The sequence below is a fragment of the Akebia trifoliata genome, chromosome 2, assembly GCF_017979445.1.
Source record: "Akebia trifoliata isolate Shusen 1 chromosome 2, ASM1797944v1, whole genome shotgun sequence".
Lineage (NCBI taxonomy): Eukaryota > Viridiplantae > Streptophyta > Magnoliopsida > Ranunculales > Lardizabalaceae > Akebia > Akebia trifoliata.
The window spans coordinates 2,098,310-2,114,867 of NC_141376.1; the positions used below are offsets into that span (position 1 = coordinate 2,098,310).

Consider the following 16,558-nt stretch of genomic DNA (forward strand, 5'->3'; position numbering starts at 1 on the left):
ACGAGCAACCCAGATGGAAATTTATAATTTTGATGAGAATTATAAAAGAAAAAACTGATGATCGAACTTAATTTGAGAATTGGTTCCCACACAAGTGAAACAACATTAGAAAAATTACATGAACAGAAAGAAATCTTTCAAACCCAATTAAATATCTGCTACTCAAATTGAGAATCAAAATATAAATAAATAATGGGTTCTTACAGCTTTGTTCAAGACTTAGGGAGAAACCATCCTCTGAACGAAGAAGTTGTATAGGACGACAGAGAGGACCTAATGTTCTGATCAAGACCAATGGAACAGAACTTGAGAGAAGTCGAAGATTTGATCGAAACCATGGGAAATCGAAAGAGGGCTTAATCGAATTTAAACAGTGAAATTCCTCACTATAAGCTCATAATGACACCACCAATTGTGGGCTGATAGAGACAACGTAATATCCACACCGTTTCAAACCACAAAGATAATTTTTTTTTTTTGTGTGTAGGTATCCGTAGGGTTTGATGGCCAAGTAAAGTCCGTCAACTCTATCAAACCCGGGGTCATTGAGCTAAGTTGACTATCTGCCCATCCCAGGCAAAGAGGGATAAATCACAGTAAAATACTGGGATGAGATATCTTATTATCTTTGGGTTTAAATCACGGTAAAGTCTCTACAAGTATTATCCTAGAAAAGAGTGACCTTTATTATTATTAGGTCTCATTAGACAGTCTTTTTGATACTGAATGCCCTCTTAATATGAAAAAATAGGGGTGTAACGCAAAGATCTTCCAATATTGATTATTATGAACCACAAACATAGACAAGTTGAACTACATGTAATTTGTTACCAAACTCATAACAAGTCCTTGAATTGCAATCTAGAGAAAATTATTTGCCCAAATTGGCTTTGTAGAGCCTCATGAATACTGTCTAAGATATCCTTATTTCTTAATCATCATTCAAACTACACAATTACAAACATGCCCTCAACATCTGAATTCTAATGGCACAATTATGCATAAATTAAATGTGATAACTGTATCACAAAATCTTTTAATGAAAAAAGAGGTTACAAAAATGCTATTGGCCATGCATAAAGTTAAGATCGAACCTTTTGCCTCACAATTGAGGCCAAAAACAGCAGTTCACGCTTGACCTGAGAAAAATGTGTCTACTTTAGGCCTTTATTAAAATAATTTATCCATTTATTAGCTAAGACAGCCCACATCAACCATTTATCATAAAAAAAGATCAAAATTAACGCACGCATAAATCTAGCCTGAAATCAAGGAATTAAGCTGACTAAATAGTTCTATAAAAGGCCATGTGAGCAATCATTGAAGATGCATAATTCCAACCTAGAAATACATTCGATGCACTTCTTTTTTGAATTATTGCTTGCAGGGATGAACAGGTGCTCAAGCAAACTTGGAAGAAACAATTGAGGTTGGATAAATCAGATTTTACCTCCACAATCAACACTCCGTAGGTTTTACCAACTTCGTAAAAAGTAGGTATTTTTGCAATTTTACAAGACTAAGTGTTGTAATCTCATGTTATTGAAGCTCTTTTGTAATTCAACATATAAATTTAGTTGATAAATCTTAATAATAGTAATATTGAATGTAAATGTAAGGGAATTTTTGTTCTTTCAAAGCCTTGATTCTCTGTGAGTCCAACTTTGATATGGGCAGGTAGCTTCAAAATTTTGGTAGAACCTTCTTGGCAATGTGATATGTTGATTTTTGTATTTTCACACTCCTTAGATAAATTTGGGGGTCCAACTCAAGACGAATTGGCAATGAGTGTCCAATGTGGACTAAACTCAACAAGTCCAAGTCCACGCCCACGCAAATGTGGGCTATACTAGGCCAAAGCACGTGGATATATGAATTGGGTGACGTAGAGGAAAGAAAGACTTGCTATGATACTATGATAAATTTGAGGGTCCAACTTAGAAGCAAGTGGCAATTAGTAGAGATGCCCAAGAGCTTATAAGGATTGAGACAAGGCGATAAGTGTTCGGTGTGGGACTAAACTCGACACATTTTTTCATTAATATTTGGGATACCTCCCCGAAGACCCCAAATATAATCCAAAGCTATCAAAATTTTGAAGCAAGCTCCCTACTTCAAAGTTTTTTCCATATATTATAGTAAAGATATATATGTGAAATCCTTTCCTTACTAACATAGTGAGATTTTGAACTTGAAGCTAGGCATTCCTCGAAAAGTATCGAGTTTGATCTGTGCGATCCCCAAATAAACATCACGTTCAATGACAGATTTTTGCTAGCATTGATCATGATAGTAGAAAAAGTATCTGGTCATACCTCTATCAAAACGAGATTTTCACAAATAGGTACCAATTGAGTACAAACTCGATCCCAAACGTAGTTAAATTTAAAATTATCCAACATAATAAAACAATAAATTTAAGGTAATCTGAGGTTTTTTCCAATCTGAATATGAGCATTTAATGTGATTCTCACAGTATATTTAACACAATAAAGGGTATATATAACATTCTCTGACCAACTTATTCCTAAACAGTGATATCTTACTAACTTAGCATATATTATCATGAGACACTATTAATCCAACTAAAATATTAGCATTAATGAGGTGTGGGCATAGTTTTCTAAGACAATGTCACAACTCCCATCCAACTCAACCACTAATTGACATTCCACCAAGATATATCATATGGTAACACTTGTCCCTGAAATTTTGCTATAAAACCCCCTCTTGGTGATTGAGAGAAGGTAAAGAACTTGGAATTTTAAAATTATATATTTCTAAATTCTAAATCTCTTCAAACTAATGTCCATTATCTTCTTCTCCATTTCATAAATTCCTTCCATTTTCTTCTTATCAATATAGACTTAATCTTCGGAAACTCTTTGGTAAGCATCACACCGGGGCCTCAATGTTTTCTCTTTCATCTTGAGGAGTGGAAAGTCCAAAAAATGTCTTAACAAAATATTTTTTTCCTCAAAATTGAGTTAGAGATGAATTTTGAATTTAGCTCTTGTGATAATGCAACAAAATATAAATTTAGTTGTTTTTGAAGATAACATAACAAAATGATTATTTTTGTAATTTAAGAAAACTAACTAACTGAATTGTTGGCATTGTAATTTTATTCGTTTTGACCAAAAATAACTTTTATAATAATAAGATAAAGATTGAATGTACATATAAGGAATTTTTGCTTCCAAAAGTCTTCTCTCATTTAATAATGATAAAGATACTACACCTAACAAGAAGACAACTCAATTTTTTGTTGACTAACATTTTCCTTGCATCGTAAGGAAAATTTTATGACGACATTTCATTGTGCCATCCTAAAACATGTTCTAATACCACAAGGTTGTAGAGGATAAGACTCTAAATTTTCAAAAAAAATTAAAATTTACCCATTGAATTTTAATTTTAAAATTACAAGTTCAATAACGATCCATTTTCAACATCTCAATTTTTTTTATGAAATTTATAAGGCTATGATGTTGGATTGCCAATATGATACTACATGTGAGTCCAACGACTCTTAATCTTACTAAGGCTAATCAGATTCTTTTCATTTTATATGATGTAAAATCATTGTCCTACTTCCACATGGCTTTTTGTAGGCATCTTTAACACAGAAACAATCAAATATATATATATATAGGGAGCGGTTCGGCAGCCCTAAAGTTTGCCAAGTTTTGTGCCAAACATTTTTTGTAAATCACTTTTGATGGGGTTAGAAGTTTTGGAATAGGCTGATTTTTTGTGAGGATGATCTCTACGGTGAAGAGATCATCTTCACAAAAAATCAGCCCATTTTGAAACTTCTAAGCCTAGTTTACAAGTTGAAGAATCGTGGACCGTCCAATTTTTGTAAATCACTTTTGATGGGGTTAGAAGTTTTGGAATAGGTTGATTTTTGGTGAGGATGATCTCCTCATCATAGAGATCATCCTCACAAAAAATCAGCTCATTCCAAAGCTTCTAACCATATTTTGAAAAATGTTTGGCACCAAACTTGGCAAACTTTAGGGCTGCTGAACCGTCCCCATATATATATATATATATATATATATATATATATATATATATATATATGGGTCAGGTTCAAGGGCATGTGAGAAAACATGTAAGAAAACTTTCGGCGGTAAATAAAATTTTAAAATATGGGTTAGAAATTTTAGATTGAGCTGATTTTTTGTGAGGATGATCTCTATGATGGGAAGATCATCCAAAAAAAAAAATCAGCCCAATCTGAAACTTCTAACCCCATTAAAAGTGATTTAGAATGTGGACCGTCGATTTTTTTTCAATTTTTATCACTAATTTGTAAATCACTTTTGATGGATTTAGAGGTTTCTGATTGAGCTGATTTTTTGTGAGGATGATCTTCTCATCATAGTGACCATCCTTGCAAAAAATCAGCTCAATCCAAAACCTCTAACCCTTATTTTGAAAAACGAAAGTTTTCTTACATGTTTTCTCACATGGCCCTTGAACCTGACCCTATATATATATATATAGGTCCCGTTCGGCACCCTAAGTTTTACCACACACTTTAACAAACGCGTTTTGTCCTACATGGGTTAGAAGTTTCGGAATGGGCTGATTTTTGGTGAGGATGATCTCTATGGTGAGGAGATCATCCTCACCAAAAATCAGCTTATTCCAAAACTTCTAACCCTATCAAAAATGATTTACAAAAAATGGACGGTCCACGATTTTTCAAAGTGTAAACATGGGGCTAAACACTTCGGAATGGGCTGATTTTTGGGGAGGATGAGCTTCTAATCATAGAGATCATCCTCACCAAAAATCAGCCCATTCCAAAACTTCCTTCTAATCATAGAGATCATCCTCACCAAAAATCAGCCCATTCCAAAACTTCTAACTCATGTAGGACAAAAAATGATTGTTAAAGTGTGTGGTAAAACTTAGGGTGCTGAACATTTCCCTATATATATATTATATATATATATATATATATATATATATATATATATATATATATATAGGGTCCCTTTCAGCAACAAACATTTTGACAAACATTTTGGCAAAACATTTTTCAAAACATGGGTTATAGGTTTTGGAATGGGCTGATTTTTGGTGAGGATGATCTCTACGGTGAGGAGATCATCCTCATCAAAAATCAGCCCATTCCAAAACTTCTAGCCCCATGTTAACAGGTTGAAAAATTGTGAACCGTCCATTTTTTGTAAACCATTTTTGATGGGGTTAGAAGTTTTGGAATGGGCTGATTTTTGGTGATGATGATCTATTCCCTGTAGAGATCATCCTCACCAAAAATCAGCCCATTCCAAAACCTGTAACCCATATTTTCAAAAATGTTTTGCCAAAATGTTTGTCAAAATGTTTGTTGCTGAACATTTCCCATATATATATATATATATGGGAGCGGTTCGACAACCCTAAAGTTTGCCAAGTTTGGTGCCAAACATTTTTTGTGAATCACTTTTGATGAGGTTAGAAGTTTTGGAATATGCTGATTTTTTGTGAGGATGATGTCTACGGTGAAGAGATCATCCTAACAAAAAATCAGCTCATTTTGAAACTTCTAACCTTAGTTTACAAGTTGAAGAATCGTGGACTGTCCAATTTTTGTAAATCACTTTTGATGGGGTTAGAAGTTTTGGAATATGCTGATTTTTGGTGAGGATGATCTCCTCATCATAGAGATCATCCTCACAAAAAATCAACTCATTTCAAAGCTTCTAACCCATATTTTGAAAAATGTTTGACACCAAACTTGGCAAACTTTAGGGCTACTGAACTGTCCCCTATATATATATATATATATATATATGGGTCAGGTTTCGTAGACACATAAAGCTACTCATAAAGCTACAATGTTTTTGTCTTATATGATTAAAAAGATTTGAAATGGGCTGATTTTTTATGAGGATGATCTCTATGATGAGAGGATCATCCTTGCAAAAAATCATCCCATTTCAAAACTTCTAACCCCATCAAAAATGATTTACAAAAATTAGACGGTCTAAAATTTTTCAACGTGTAAACATGGGGCTAGAAGTTTCATAATGGGCTGATTTTTGGCAAGGATGATCTCCTCACCACAGATATCATCCTCACAAAAAAGCAGCCAATTCCAATATTTTTGCCCATACAAGACAAAACACGTTATAACTTTATGAGTAGCTTTATGTGTATACGGATCCTAATCCCATATATATATATGGGTCAGGTTCAAGGGCCATATGAGAAAACATATGTAAAAACAATGTAACATTGATAAAATTTTAAAATATGGGTTAGAAATTTCGAATTGAGCTGATTTTTTGTGAGGATGATCTCTATGATGGGAAGATCATCTGAAAAAAAAAATCAGTCCAATCTGAAACTTCTAACCCCATAAAAAGTGATTTAGAATGTGGATCGCCGATTTTTTGCCAATTTTTGTCACTAATTTGTAAATCACTTTTGATGGATTTAGAAGTTTTTGATTGAGCTGATTTTTTGTGAGGATGATCTTTTCATCATAGTGACCATCCTTGCAAAAAATCAGCTCAATCCAAAACCTCTAACCCCTATTTTGAAAAACCATTGTTTTTTCATATGTTTTTACATATGGCCCTTGAACCGCCCCATATATATATATTGGGACGGTTCGAGGGACATCCTTGAAAACATGTGAGAAACCCATGTTTTTTATACGTTGGATTGTGAGAAATGAACAGCTGAGATGCATTCTGACGTCAAGTCCAATTTAAAATATGAGTTTTAGAATTTTTTAAAAAACTCCCTCATTTTTATTTTATTTTAAGCTAACTCTCTCTCTCTCTTTCTCTCTGGACTATATTTGCTGTCATTGGATTAAAAAAAACAGGGAGAGAGAGAGGGCATGAAGGGTATGGCTTTCGTGATCCATATACCTTTTCGATTTGCTTCTAATTAAAAAGAGTGGTGCGAAAAAAATGGTGGCGAAACTTTGAGGCTCAACTAGCGTTCTATCGACACCTTTCGGATTTATAATAGGTGCAAAATTGAAAGATCATGAAGGAATTGATTTTAAAAAAATTTCAAATTTAGTTTCACCTCATTTTGATTGTTCTGTGGCGGAGATAATAGAGAGTATAGAGGTCTGTGTTGTGCCTTTCTCTGTTAAAAGACACCAAGTCTCCTCTATTTATAAGCTAAAAATGAAGCTTTACCCACCTGAACTTTATCCCCCATTTTTATATATATATATATATATATATATATATATATATATGGGTCCCTTTCAGCAACAAACATTTTGGCAAAACATTTTTCAAAGCATGGGTTATAGGTTTTGGAATGGGCTGATTTTTGGTGAGGATGATCTCTACGGTGAGGAGATCATCCTCATCAAAAATCAGCCCATTCCAAAACTTCTAGCCCCATGTTAACAGGTTGAAAAATTGTGAACCGTCCATTTTTTGTAAACCATTTTTGATGGGTTAGAAGTTTTGGAATGGGCTGATTTTTGGTGATGATGATCTATTCCCTGTAGAGATCATCCTCACCAAAAATCAGCCCATTCCAAAACCTCTAACCCATATTTTCAAAAATGTTTTGCCAAAATGTTTGTCAAAATGTTTGTTGCTGAACATTTCCCTATATATATATATATATATATATGGGAAATGTTCAGCAACAAACATTTTGACAAACATTTTGGCAAAACATTTTTCAAAATATGGGTTAGAGGTTTTGGAATGGGCTGATTTTTGGTGAGGATGATCTCTACGGTGAGGAGATCATCATCACCAAAAATCAGCCCATTCCAAAACCTCTTACCCATCAAAAATGGTTTACAAAAAATGGACGGTCCACGATTTCCCAACTTGTAAACATGGGGTTAGAAGTTTTGGAATGGGCTGATTTTTGATGAGGATGATCTCCTCACCATAGAGATCATGCTCATCAAAAATCAGCCCATTCCAAAACCTCTAACCCATGTTTTGCCAAAATGTTTTGCCAAAATGTTTGTTGCTGAAAGGGACCCTATATATATATATATATAGGGAAATGTTCAGCACCCTAAGTTTTACCACACACTTTAACAAACGTTTTTTGTCCTACATGGGTTAGCAGTTTTGGAATGGGCTGATTTTTGGTGAGGATGATCTCTATGATTAGAAGATTATCCTCCCCAAAAATCGGCCCATTCCGAAATGTTTAGCCCCATGTTTACAAGTTGAAAAATCGTGGACCGTCCATTTTTTGTAAATCATTTCTGATGGGGTTAGAAGTTTTGGAATGAGCTGATTTTTGGTAAGGATGATCTCCTCACCATAGAGATCATCCTCACCAAAAATCAGCCCATTCCGAAACTTCTAACCCATGTAGGACAAAACGCGTTTGCTAAAGTGTGTGGTAAAACTTAGGGTGCCGAACGGGACCCATATATATATATATTTCTTTCCAACCAAGAGCAGCTCTCTTGGTTTAACATGTTTCTATTTTCTAATGAAGTTAAGACAACAGTATTAATTTTTGTGATCTTTGCATCTCTCTCCCTATTTTTTTTAATCCAATGACAGCAAATACAATCTAAAGAGAGTGAGCTTAAAATAAAATAAAAACGAGGGAGTTTTTTAAAAAATTCTAAAACTCATATTTTAAATTGGACTTGACGTCAGAATGCATCTCAACCGTTCATTTCTCACAATCCAACGTATAAAAAACATGGGTTTCTCATATGTTTTCAAGGACGTCCCTCGAACCATCCTCTATATATATATATAGGGAGCGGTTCAGCGGCCCTAAACTTAAACAAGTTTCGTGCCAAGTTTTTACAATCGTGCGATCAAAATGCATCCAACGGTTCAGCGGCTGTTTTACGATTTTAAAAGAAAAATCCATTTAATTAAAAACGGCTCCCTCAAATTTCATGTTTTTTTGTTTTAAATCCCTTCTCATTAAACAAACCCCTCTCTTGTAACTTAAACCCCTATTCTCTCCAGTTCTTTCTCTCTCTACAGCTCGAAAGACCTCTCTCCTCTCTCTCTCTCTCTCTCTCTCTCAAGATCTGGTTTGAACAACCGTCTGTTCAAAAGGTTTGGAACCTTCATCAGAGAGAACGACTGAATGATTCTCTTGTCGTCACCATCGCCATCAATCTCTCTCAACCCTCTCTCGCCATCGTCGTCGCCATCAATTTCGTTTTAGTTCTAAATTTGTAAATTTGGGAGGAAAACGATGGAAGTTAACGGATGCGTAACTTGTGACTGAAGATAGTTCCTTGTGGAGAGCCAAGTCGTTTGGTAACAGAAGTTTGTGTAAGATTTGTGATAATTTTTCGTGTTTTTTAACTAAAATTTTGGATTTTTTAATTGAGAACGAGGTTAGGGTTCTATCTTGATGGTTTAGTTCTTTAACAACTCCAACTGTATTTTCAACCAATCTATGGTGGCTGATGTGCTATAACACTTGCAAAGCAAACACGAGCATATTATTTAGGGAATGTAGTTTTGTCCTGTTTTTGTTGTTTTTGTTAGCTGATCTACTCTGATTGCTATTTTATTTCTTAATTGCTATAATTCTTTCAAAGGAGAACCGTTTGTTCTTTCTCAGATGTGAGCAGGTAATCATTCACCTATGTTTGGCATTGAGCATTATTCACTTGATGAGCATTATTTGATACGATGATCTCTTGATGTCAAACAAGTTCATCGCCACCGGTTGCCACATTGTATTTAACAAGGACATAGATACTTGTGTTGTTGCCACATTGATATAATGAGAAGGAAAATTGATTGTTTTATTTTTTATTTGTTGATTGTAGAACTTGAAAGATAATGTGGATTGATTTATCAAATCAATTCTCGCAATTCCTTCAACTCATTTGATTGCCTCCAAGCTTCTTGTATTATGGTTACTAATCATATCTACTTATATTCTTTCTATGTATTATCATTTATGCTCCAATTGGATTTTGCTAGACTTTGTTTATTTAAGTTTCAATTTTATTTATTTTATTAGTCATTTATTTAAAATATTATATTTTTACAGGTATTTAGGATGACAAAGTTTTACGTCGTTTTTGTTGGAAGTAAACCAGGGATTTACACAACGTGGGAAGAATGTCACAAGTATACAAATGGATATAGGGGTAATTATTTTAAAGCGTTTGCGACATTTGAAGAAGCCAAGAGACATTTTTTGATTTACAATCAACTTCACTATGGAAACCCAACACAATTACCTGAAGAAAGTCAAGAGCAAAAGAAGAATTCACAAATTCTTGAAGAAAGTCAAGGGCCAACAAAGAGATCGCATAACTGCAAATGTCCGTTGTTTTATATAATTTTTCTTTTTATTGTGTTTATGGTTGTGTTAATGATGTATAAATTTAGACTTGTAGACATGTGAACAACTACTTAATTTATTTTTGTGATATTTTTATTTCTCATATTATTGATTGTAGCATTTGGACTTGATGGCAGGTGATTGATAACATGACTATAAATCATAAGCCACCTTGTGATCATCTCTTCATCTTAACCACTTTACTCTTATTTTTCTCATAGACGTTTTCTCACACCAAGCAACAAGGGTATAAGGGCTTTTCCTTTGAAATTAGAGAAGGATTTAGTGGATCTTTTTGAAGGTTCGATTGAGCAATCTCTAACTTGGATTTACCTTTGGAAAAAACGTCAAAGAGATTACTGAACTTTCTCAAAAGCCAGTCCTTTAAAACTTGTTTGACATTTTTCAGTTTCATAATTACCCCAATGTTCAAACATTTGGGGTACAAGGCCTTTTTGTTGGAGCCAAAGACCTATACAGAGAAACAAAACCTAAAGTCAAATGGAAACATGCAATAAACTCACAAGATATTAAGGAGATTCTAGCACAACAGAGAGGTAACCAAATTGAAGTTCCCTAAGAATTCAATGATCAATGAGAAATAAAGATTTAATATCTCATCTCAACACAATCTTTGACGTAAGAAAATCTTATTTTAAGTACATTTTGAGATATTTAATGTTTACATAATTCCATCCAATCACCAAAATGATATAACAAGACATTTTCAAAATTCATGTATTCTCAATGAAGAAAAGATACAGAAAAAAGTAAAATATACAAGCTATCCAAATGATTTCCAAAATAAAACGGGCTGCTTGTTCTTCCCACCACCTCCTACACGACCCTCTGATATTCTTTGCAAGCTAAGAATATATTTTTTACACTTTCCATAAATAATTCAAGAGTATTTGCCATGATAATAAATACAAAACAAGTATAGAAGCATAACAACTATCAATAACATACCAACCCCTTCCATATATTATAGTAAAGATATATATGTGAAACCCTTTCCTTACCAACATAGTGAGATTTTAAACCTGAAGTTGGGCATTCCTCGAAAAGTATTGAGTTTGATCTGTGTGATCCCCAGAGAAACATCACATGCAATGACAGATTTTTGCCGGCATTGAACATGATAGTTGAAAATGTATCTGGTCATACCTCTGTCAAAACGAGATTTTCACGAACGGGTCCCAATTGAGTACAAACTCGGTCCCAAACGTAGTTTAATTTAAAATTTTCCAACATAATAAGACAATAAATTTAAGGTAATCTGGGTATTTTTCCAACCCGAATCTGAGCATTTAATGTGATTCTCATGGTATATTTAACACAATAAGGGGTAGACATGATATTCTCTGACTAACTTATTCTCAAACAGTGATATATTAATAATTCATCATATATTATCATGAAACACTATTAATCCAACTAAAGTATTATCATTAATGAGGTGTGGGTATAATTTTCAAAGATAGCGTCACAACCCCCATCCAACTCAACCACTGACATTCCACCAAGATATATCATATGGTAATACCTGTCCCTGAAATTTTGATATAAAAACCCCTCTTAGTGATTGAGAGAAGGTAAAGAACTTGAAATTTTAAAATTATGTATTTCTAAATTCTCAATCTCTTCAAACTAATGTCTATCTTCTTCTCCAATTCATCAATTCCTTCCATTTTCTTCTTATCGATATAGACTTAACCTTTGGAGACTCTTTGGTATGCATCACATCGGGGCCTCAATGTTTTCTCTTTCATTTTAAGGAGCGGAAGTCCAAAAAATGCCTTAACAAAATATTTTTTCCACAAAATTAAGTTAGTGATCAAATATCTTTGCAAGCTTAACTTGAGAAAAATGCTTTTACTCTAGATATTCACCCTTGAAGACTCAGTAATGCGGGTGTTCTCCACCTTATCTCAATCGGAAACAACAAAGACCTAGGTGAAGTATTTTTAACGGATTTTGAGCTTAGCTCTTGTGATAACACAACAAAACATAAATTTAGTTGTTTTTGAAGATAACACAACAAAATGATTATTTTTGTAATTTGAGAAAACTAACTAACTGAATCATTGGCATTGTAATTTTATTCATTTTGACCAAAAATAACTTTTCTAATAATAAAATAAAGATTGAATGTATATATATATATATATAATATATATATATATATATATATATATATATATATATATTATATATATATATATATATATATATATATATAAGGGAATTTTTTGCTTCCAAAAACCTTCTCTCATTGTATAATGGTAATGATACTACACCTAACAAGAAGACAACATTTCAATTTTCCGTTGACTTAACATTTTTCTTACATCGTAAGGAAAATTTCATGACGACATTTCATTGTACCATCCTAAAACATGTTCTAATACCACAAGGTTGTAGAGGATAAGATTAAAGAACTTTCAAAAATATTTTTCAAAAAAAGTCAAAATTTAACCTTTGAGTTTTAATTTTAAAATTACAAGTTCAATAGCAGTCCATATTTAACGTCTCAGTTTTTTTATGAAATTTATAAGGCGGTGGTGTTGATTGCCAATAGGATAATGCATGTGGGTCCAATTGACTCTTAATCTCACTACGGCTAATCAGATTGTTTTCATTTTAAATGCTGTAAAATCAAATTCGTACTTCCACATGGCTTTTTGTAGGCAACTTTAACACATAAAGAGCTAAAAAAGTACTTACAGCAAATATAAACACTCACTTAATCAATTAAGGGTTTTGTTAACATGTGCCCTTAGGACATACGATAAATAGCAATAAATACACCTGGGAAATTGGAATCTGAGGTTATTTCGGTAATAAAAAATAAAAAAATTAAGGATATATTTTTCTAAAGTTTAATTTTTAGGGATATTTATTGCACTTTAAAGGCACACGTTTACAAGACCCATCAAGTAATAACTTCCGTTTAAACTTTGAACTTTGAACTCTGAACTCGTCACGTTGTGTGTCCACTTTAGGCCTTTTGGTAGGCCCCACTTCCACAGACATCACCTCTTACAAATACACGTATCTGGAGGAAGGTTCATCGCCATCTTCCAAGTATGTAAAAGATTTCATTTAAGGACACGTGTCCACTAACGAGCATAAGAGATAGAAATCTGCAACCGACATTTGACCTTTTAGTCTACCAAGTCTAACTTAGCCCAATTAATTTAAATATTTAATCCATTTTGGAATTCGTGAAAATCAATTTTCTAGATTTCGAGGAAAATTTTGATGTTTCCTAACGATAGAAAGTTTTGATGTTAGACGCAGCAACTCCAATAAAGTAGATTGTTGATTGGTGATATTAAAATTTCTATAAGATTAAAACCAGCAATAATATATCTCAAATCTAATACTTGGAAGTCTTCTATGAAATTAAATATTTACATACAGACAGACCACCAAAAGATAGGTTTATAGGATTATTTGTTTTTAAAAAAAGATATGTTGTCAAGGGTGATATATGGCAGCTGGACGAATACTTGTCCACCTCTGTAGGAAGGAAGATAATATTCTAAATAAAAACAACGAACCTGGATGCCTAACCTTAGATCTAGATCCGTTTCATCACTTTCACACAGAGATGATAGATGAATATTTTATACAATTTTAGTTTTGAAATTATGGGGCAGTGTTATATAAAGATAAGAAAATTAGATGTCGGATGTCGGTTGGGTGGCATATAAGACAAAATCTCTCTCCCTATTTATATCTATCTAGGCGACTCGTCTGTCATAAGCAGCTACTACTACTACTACCTCTTTCGATCGAGTGAAATCTTCTGATAAAGTTGTTAAAGTCTCTTGTTTTGTTATTTTGATTTTGATTGATAGTAAAAATTGGATGATATGGGTGCTTTGGATTACTTCTCTGGTCTTTGTAATTACTCCCAACGGAGTAGGAAGCTAATGAAGAAGAAGCAGTTTCAGGTATGAAACCCTTAAAGAGCTTGATGGAATATGTTTATTTGGATTAGTTTGTTTTTTATAATATATGCATGATGTGAGCTGTCTTAGTTTAATTAATGGCTAAATTGTTTTACAACTATTAGACAGTGGAGATAAAAGTGAAGATGGACTGTGAAGGGTGTGTAAGGAAAGTCAAGAAGTCCGTTAATGGGATGAAAGGTAGGAGACAGAAACTCTCTCTCTCTCTCTCTCTCTCTCTCTCTCTCTCTCTCTCTCTACATACATACATACGTACATACATACTTTTAGCTTTTCTAACGTGTTTTTCTTTGATTGATTGATGTAACAGGGGTGACGGAAGTGCGAGTGGAGCCGAAGTTACATAAGCTTACAGTGATTGGGTACGTGGATGCCAACAAGGTATTGAGGAGAGTGTGTTGGCGTACAGGGAAGAAGGCTGAGTTATGGCCTTATGTACCCTATGATGTTGTGGCTCACCCATACGTAGCTGGTGTTTATGACAAGAAGGCGCCTCCTGGGTACGTGCGGAATACTTTGGACGACCCCAAGATTTCTGCTTTGGCACGTGCTAGTTCCACTGAAGTCAAGTATTCTACTGCCTTCAGCGATGATAATCCTAATGCATGTACCATCATGTGATCGATAGATCATCGATCATGTGTGGGTGTGGGTGTGGGTGTCCTTGAAATACTTTCTACTCGTAATCCCTGTGTGGTGTAAAACTGTTTGTTTTATTTGTTGTTTATATACGTTCTTTGTATCTTTGTTTAAAGCAACTCATCAATATAAATATCCTTTATTGATTGATATAACTATGAAATGATCCCTTCTATAGCATTTCCATTACCAAGTTTATGACAAATCTACAGCTCTTACTTCTTGTCTTACTAAGTAAGGATTTCACCCTCACTAGGGGTCCTTTGGGCTCACTTCTTGCATCCAAAAACATGACCCGATGCTTCACGGTTGTAGAACACGAAGTTCTAAGAATTTTGAGAGTTATTACCGTTGAATTTCAATTTTAAGTTTGGGAGTTACGTGGAAGTTCGATAGCTATTCATTTTCAAGACTTTAGATTAAATTCACACAAAAAAAAAAATTTGATTTTTTGTTTTTGTTTTTGTTTTTGATCTGAGGTTTTCAAAGGAACTTAAGAGGGTTGTGGTGTTGGATTGACGAGGTGTCCATTTGAGCGAAAAAACAACCCTTAGTAGTTAGTACAGCACAAATCTTTTACCAAATGTAGTTAGGAAAAAGTTACCCTTTTTTTTAAAGAGTTGTTGCCTTTTTTGTTTGGACAACTAAAACTTGGAAAGTTGGAAAATATGATTTTTTTTCCTTTGCTAACCAAGTTTGGGCCAGTTTGACCATAACTAATGGAGCATTATCATAGCAATACACCCTCATGGTCTCCAGAGGAGAATCGAACCCATGACGTGCGTCTAACTCACACTTCACGTGTTCATCTTTACCACTTAAGACAACTCATGGGTAGTTAAGTAGGAAAATATGATTGTTTATGTGTGACATTTTTAATTTAATATTAATGGGTAATGAATTCAGATCTGAATGTTAAACTGGAATGTGACATGAATAATGGTCAACTGACCTCAAATTGGACTTCGTATTGCACATCTTGACATCATAAATGCGTATGGGAAGCATAGATGCTTTAACGTCAGGGTTTGTGTTGTGAGGTCCTATTTGAGGTCACTCGGTTTGTGTTGTGAGGTCCTATTTGAGGTCACTCTTGCACAACTCATGCTTTTTCTTACGTGACATTAAAAAAAAAAAAATGCATACTTGCAAAGCAAGCCAGCCAGAGGCTTAAGCTTCAAGCATTAAACAGTGAAATTCCTCCCCAAAATACCCATAATGACACCACCACTTGTGGGCTGATAGAAACGTTGTAGTATTCACACCATTTCAAACCAAGTACTTTTTGTTTTTTAATAGGTGGATGTAGGGTTTTGCAATGTCAACAGGATTTTGAAATCCAGGATTTCTTGGCTAGGATTGAACTATGGAATTAGATCTAGACCTTTTAAGTATCAGAATCTAAAATAGGTTTGATGTCCTGTCAACTCTATCAAACCCGGGGTAGCTGAGTTAAGCTGGGTGTCTGCCATCCCAGGCAAAGAGGGGCAGATTAGAGTAGAATATTGGGATGAGTTAGCTTATTATCTTTGAGTTCATATGAAAGAATTCCGATAATCTTGGAGTGATTGACCATATCGATCCCATTTTTTTTTATAAAGGAATCATTTCCTATTGTAAAAGAATTTTTCACT

General features: G+C 33.9%; 1 protein-coding gene and 1 pseudogene across 4 annotated transcripts in view; one reads left to right on the plus strand and one right to left on the minus strand.

Annotated features, from left to right (window-relative positions):
* The window catches only part of LOC147408706 (basic leucine zipper 23 pseudogene), a 37,680-nt pseudogene that overhangs the window by 4,675 nt on the left and 16,447 nt on the right, over positions 1 to 16,558 (minus strand). Inside the window, exon 1 of one of the 3 annotated variants that reach the window (XR_015171320.1) lies at positions 205 to 724. The exons of 1 other annotated variant lie outside the window; for it this stretch is intronic. The product of XR_015171320.1 is annotated as a basic leucine zipper 23 pseudogene, transcript variant X2 (transcript). Of the gene's footprint in view, positions 1 to 204; positions 725 to 16,558 lie in introns of those variants that run through there. One more of the 3 variants, XR_015171315.1, reaches the window with a different exon arrangement.
* On the plus strand, positions 14,063 to 15,079 carry LOC147408707 (heavy metal-associated isoprenylated plant protein 26-like). Its single transcript, XM_086420958.1, has 3 exons — positions 14,063 to 14,267; positions 14,390 to 14,465; positions 14,596 to 15,079. The coding sequence occupies exons 1-3, from the start codon at positions 14,187 to 14,189 to the stop codon at positions 14,904 to 14,906; spliced, it is 468 nt and encodes a 155-aa protein (XP_086277084.1). The 5' UTR covers positions 14,063 to 14,186; the 3' UTR covers positions 14,907 to 15,079.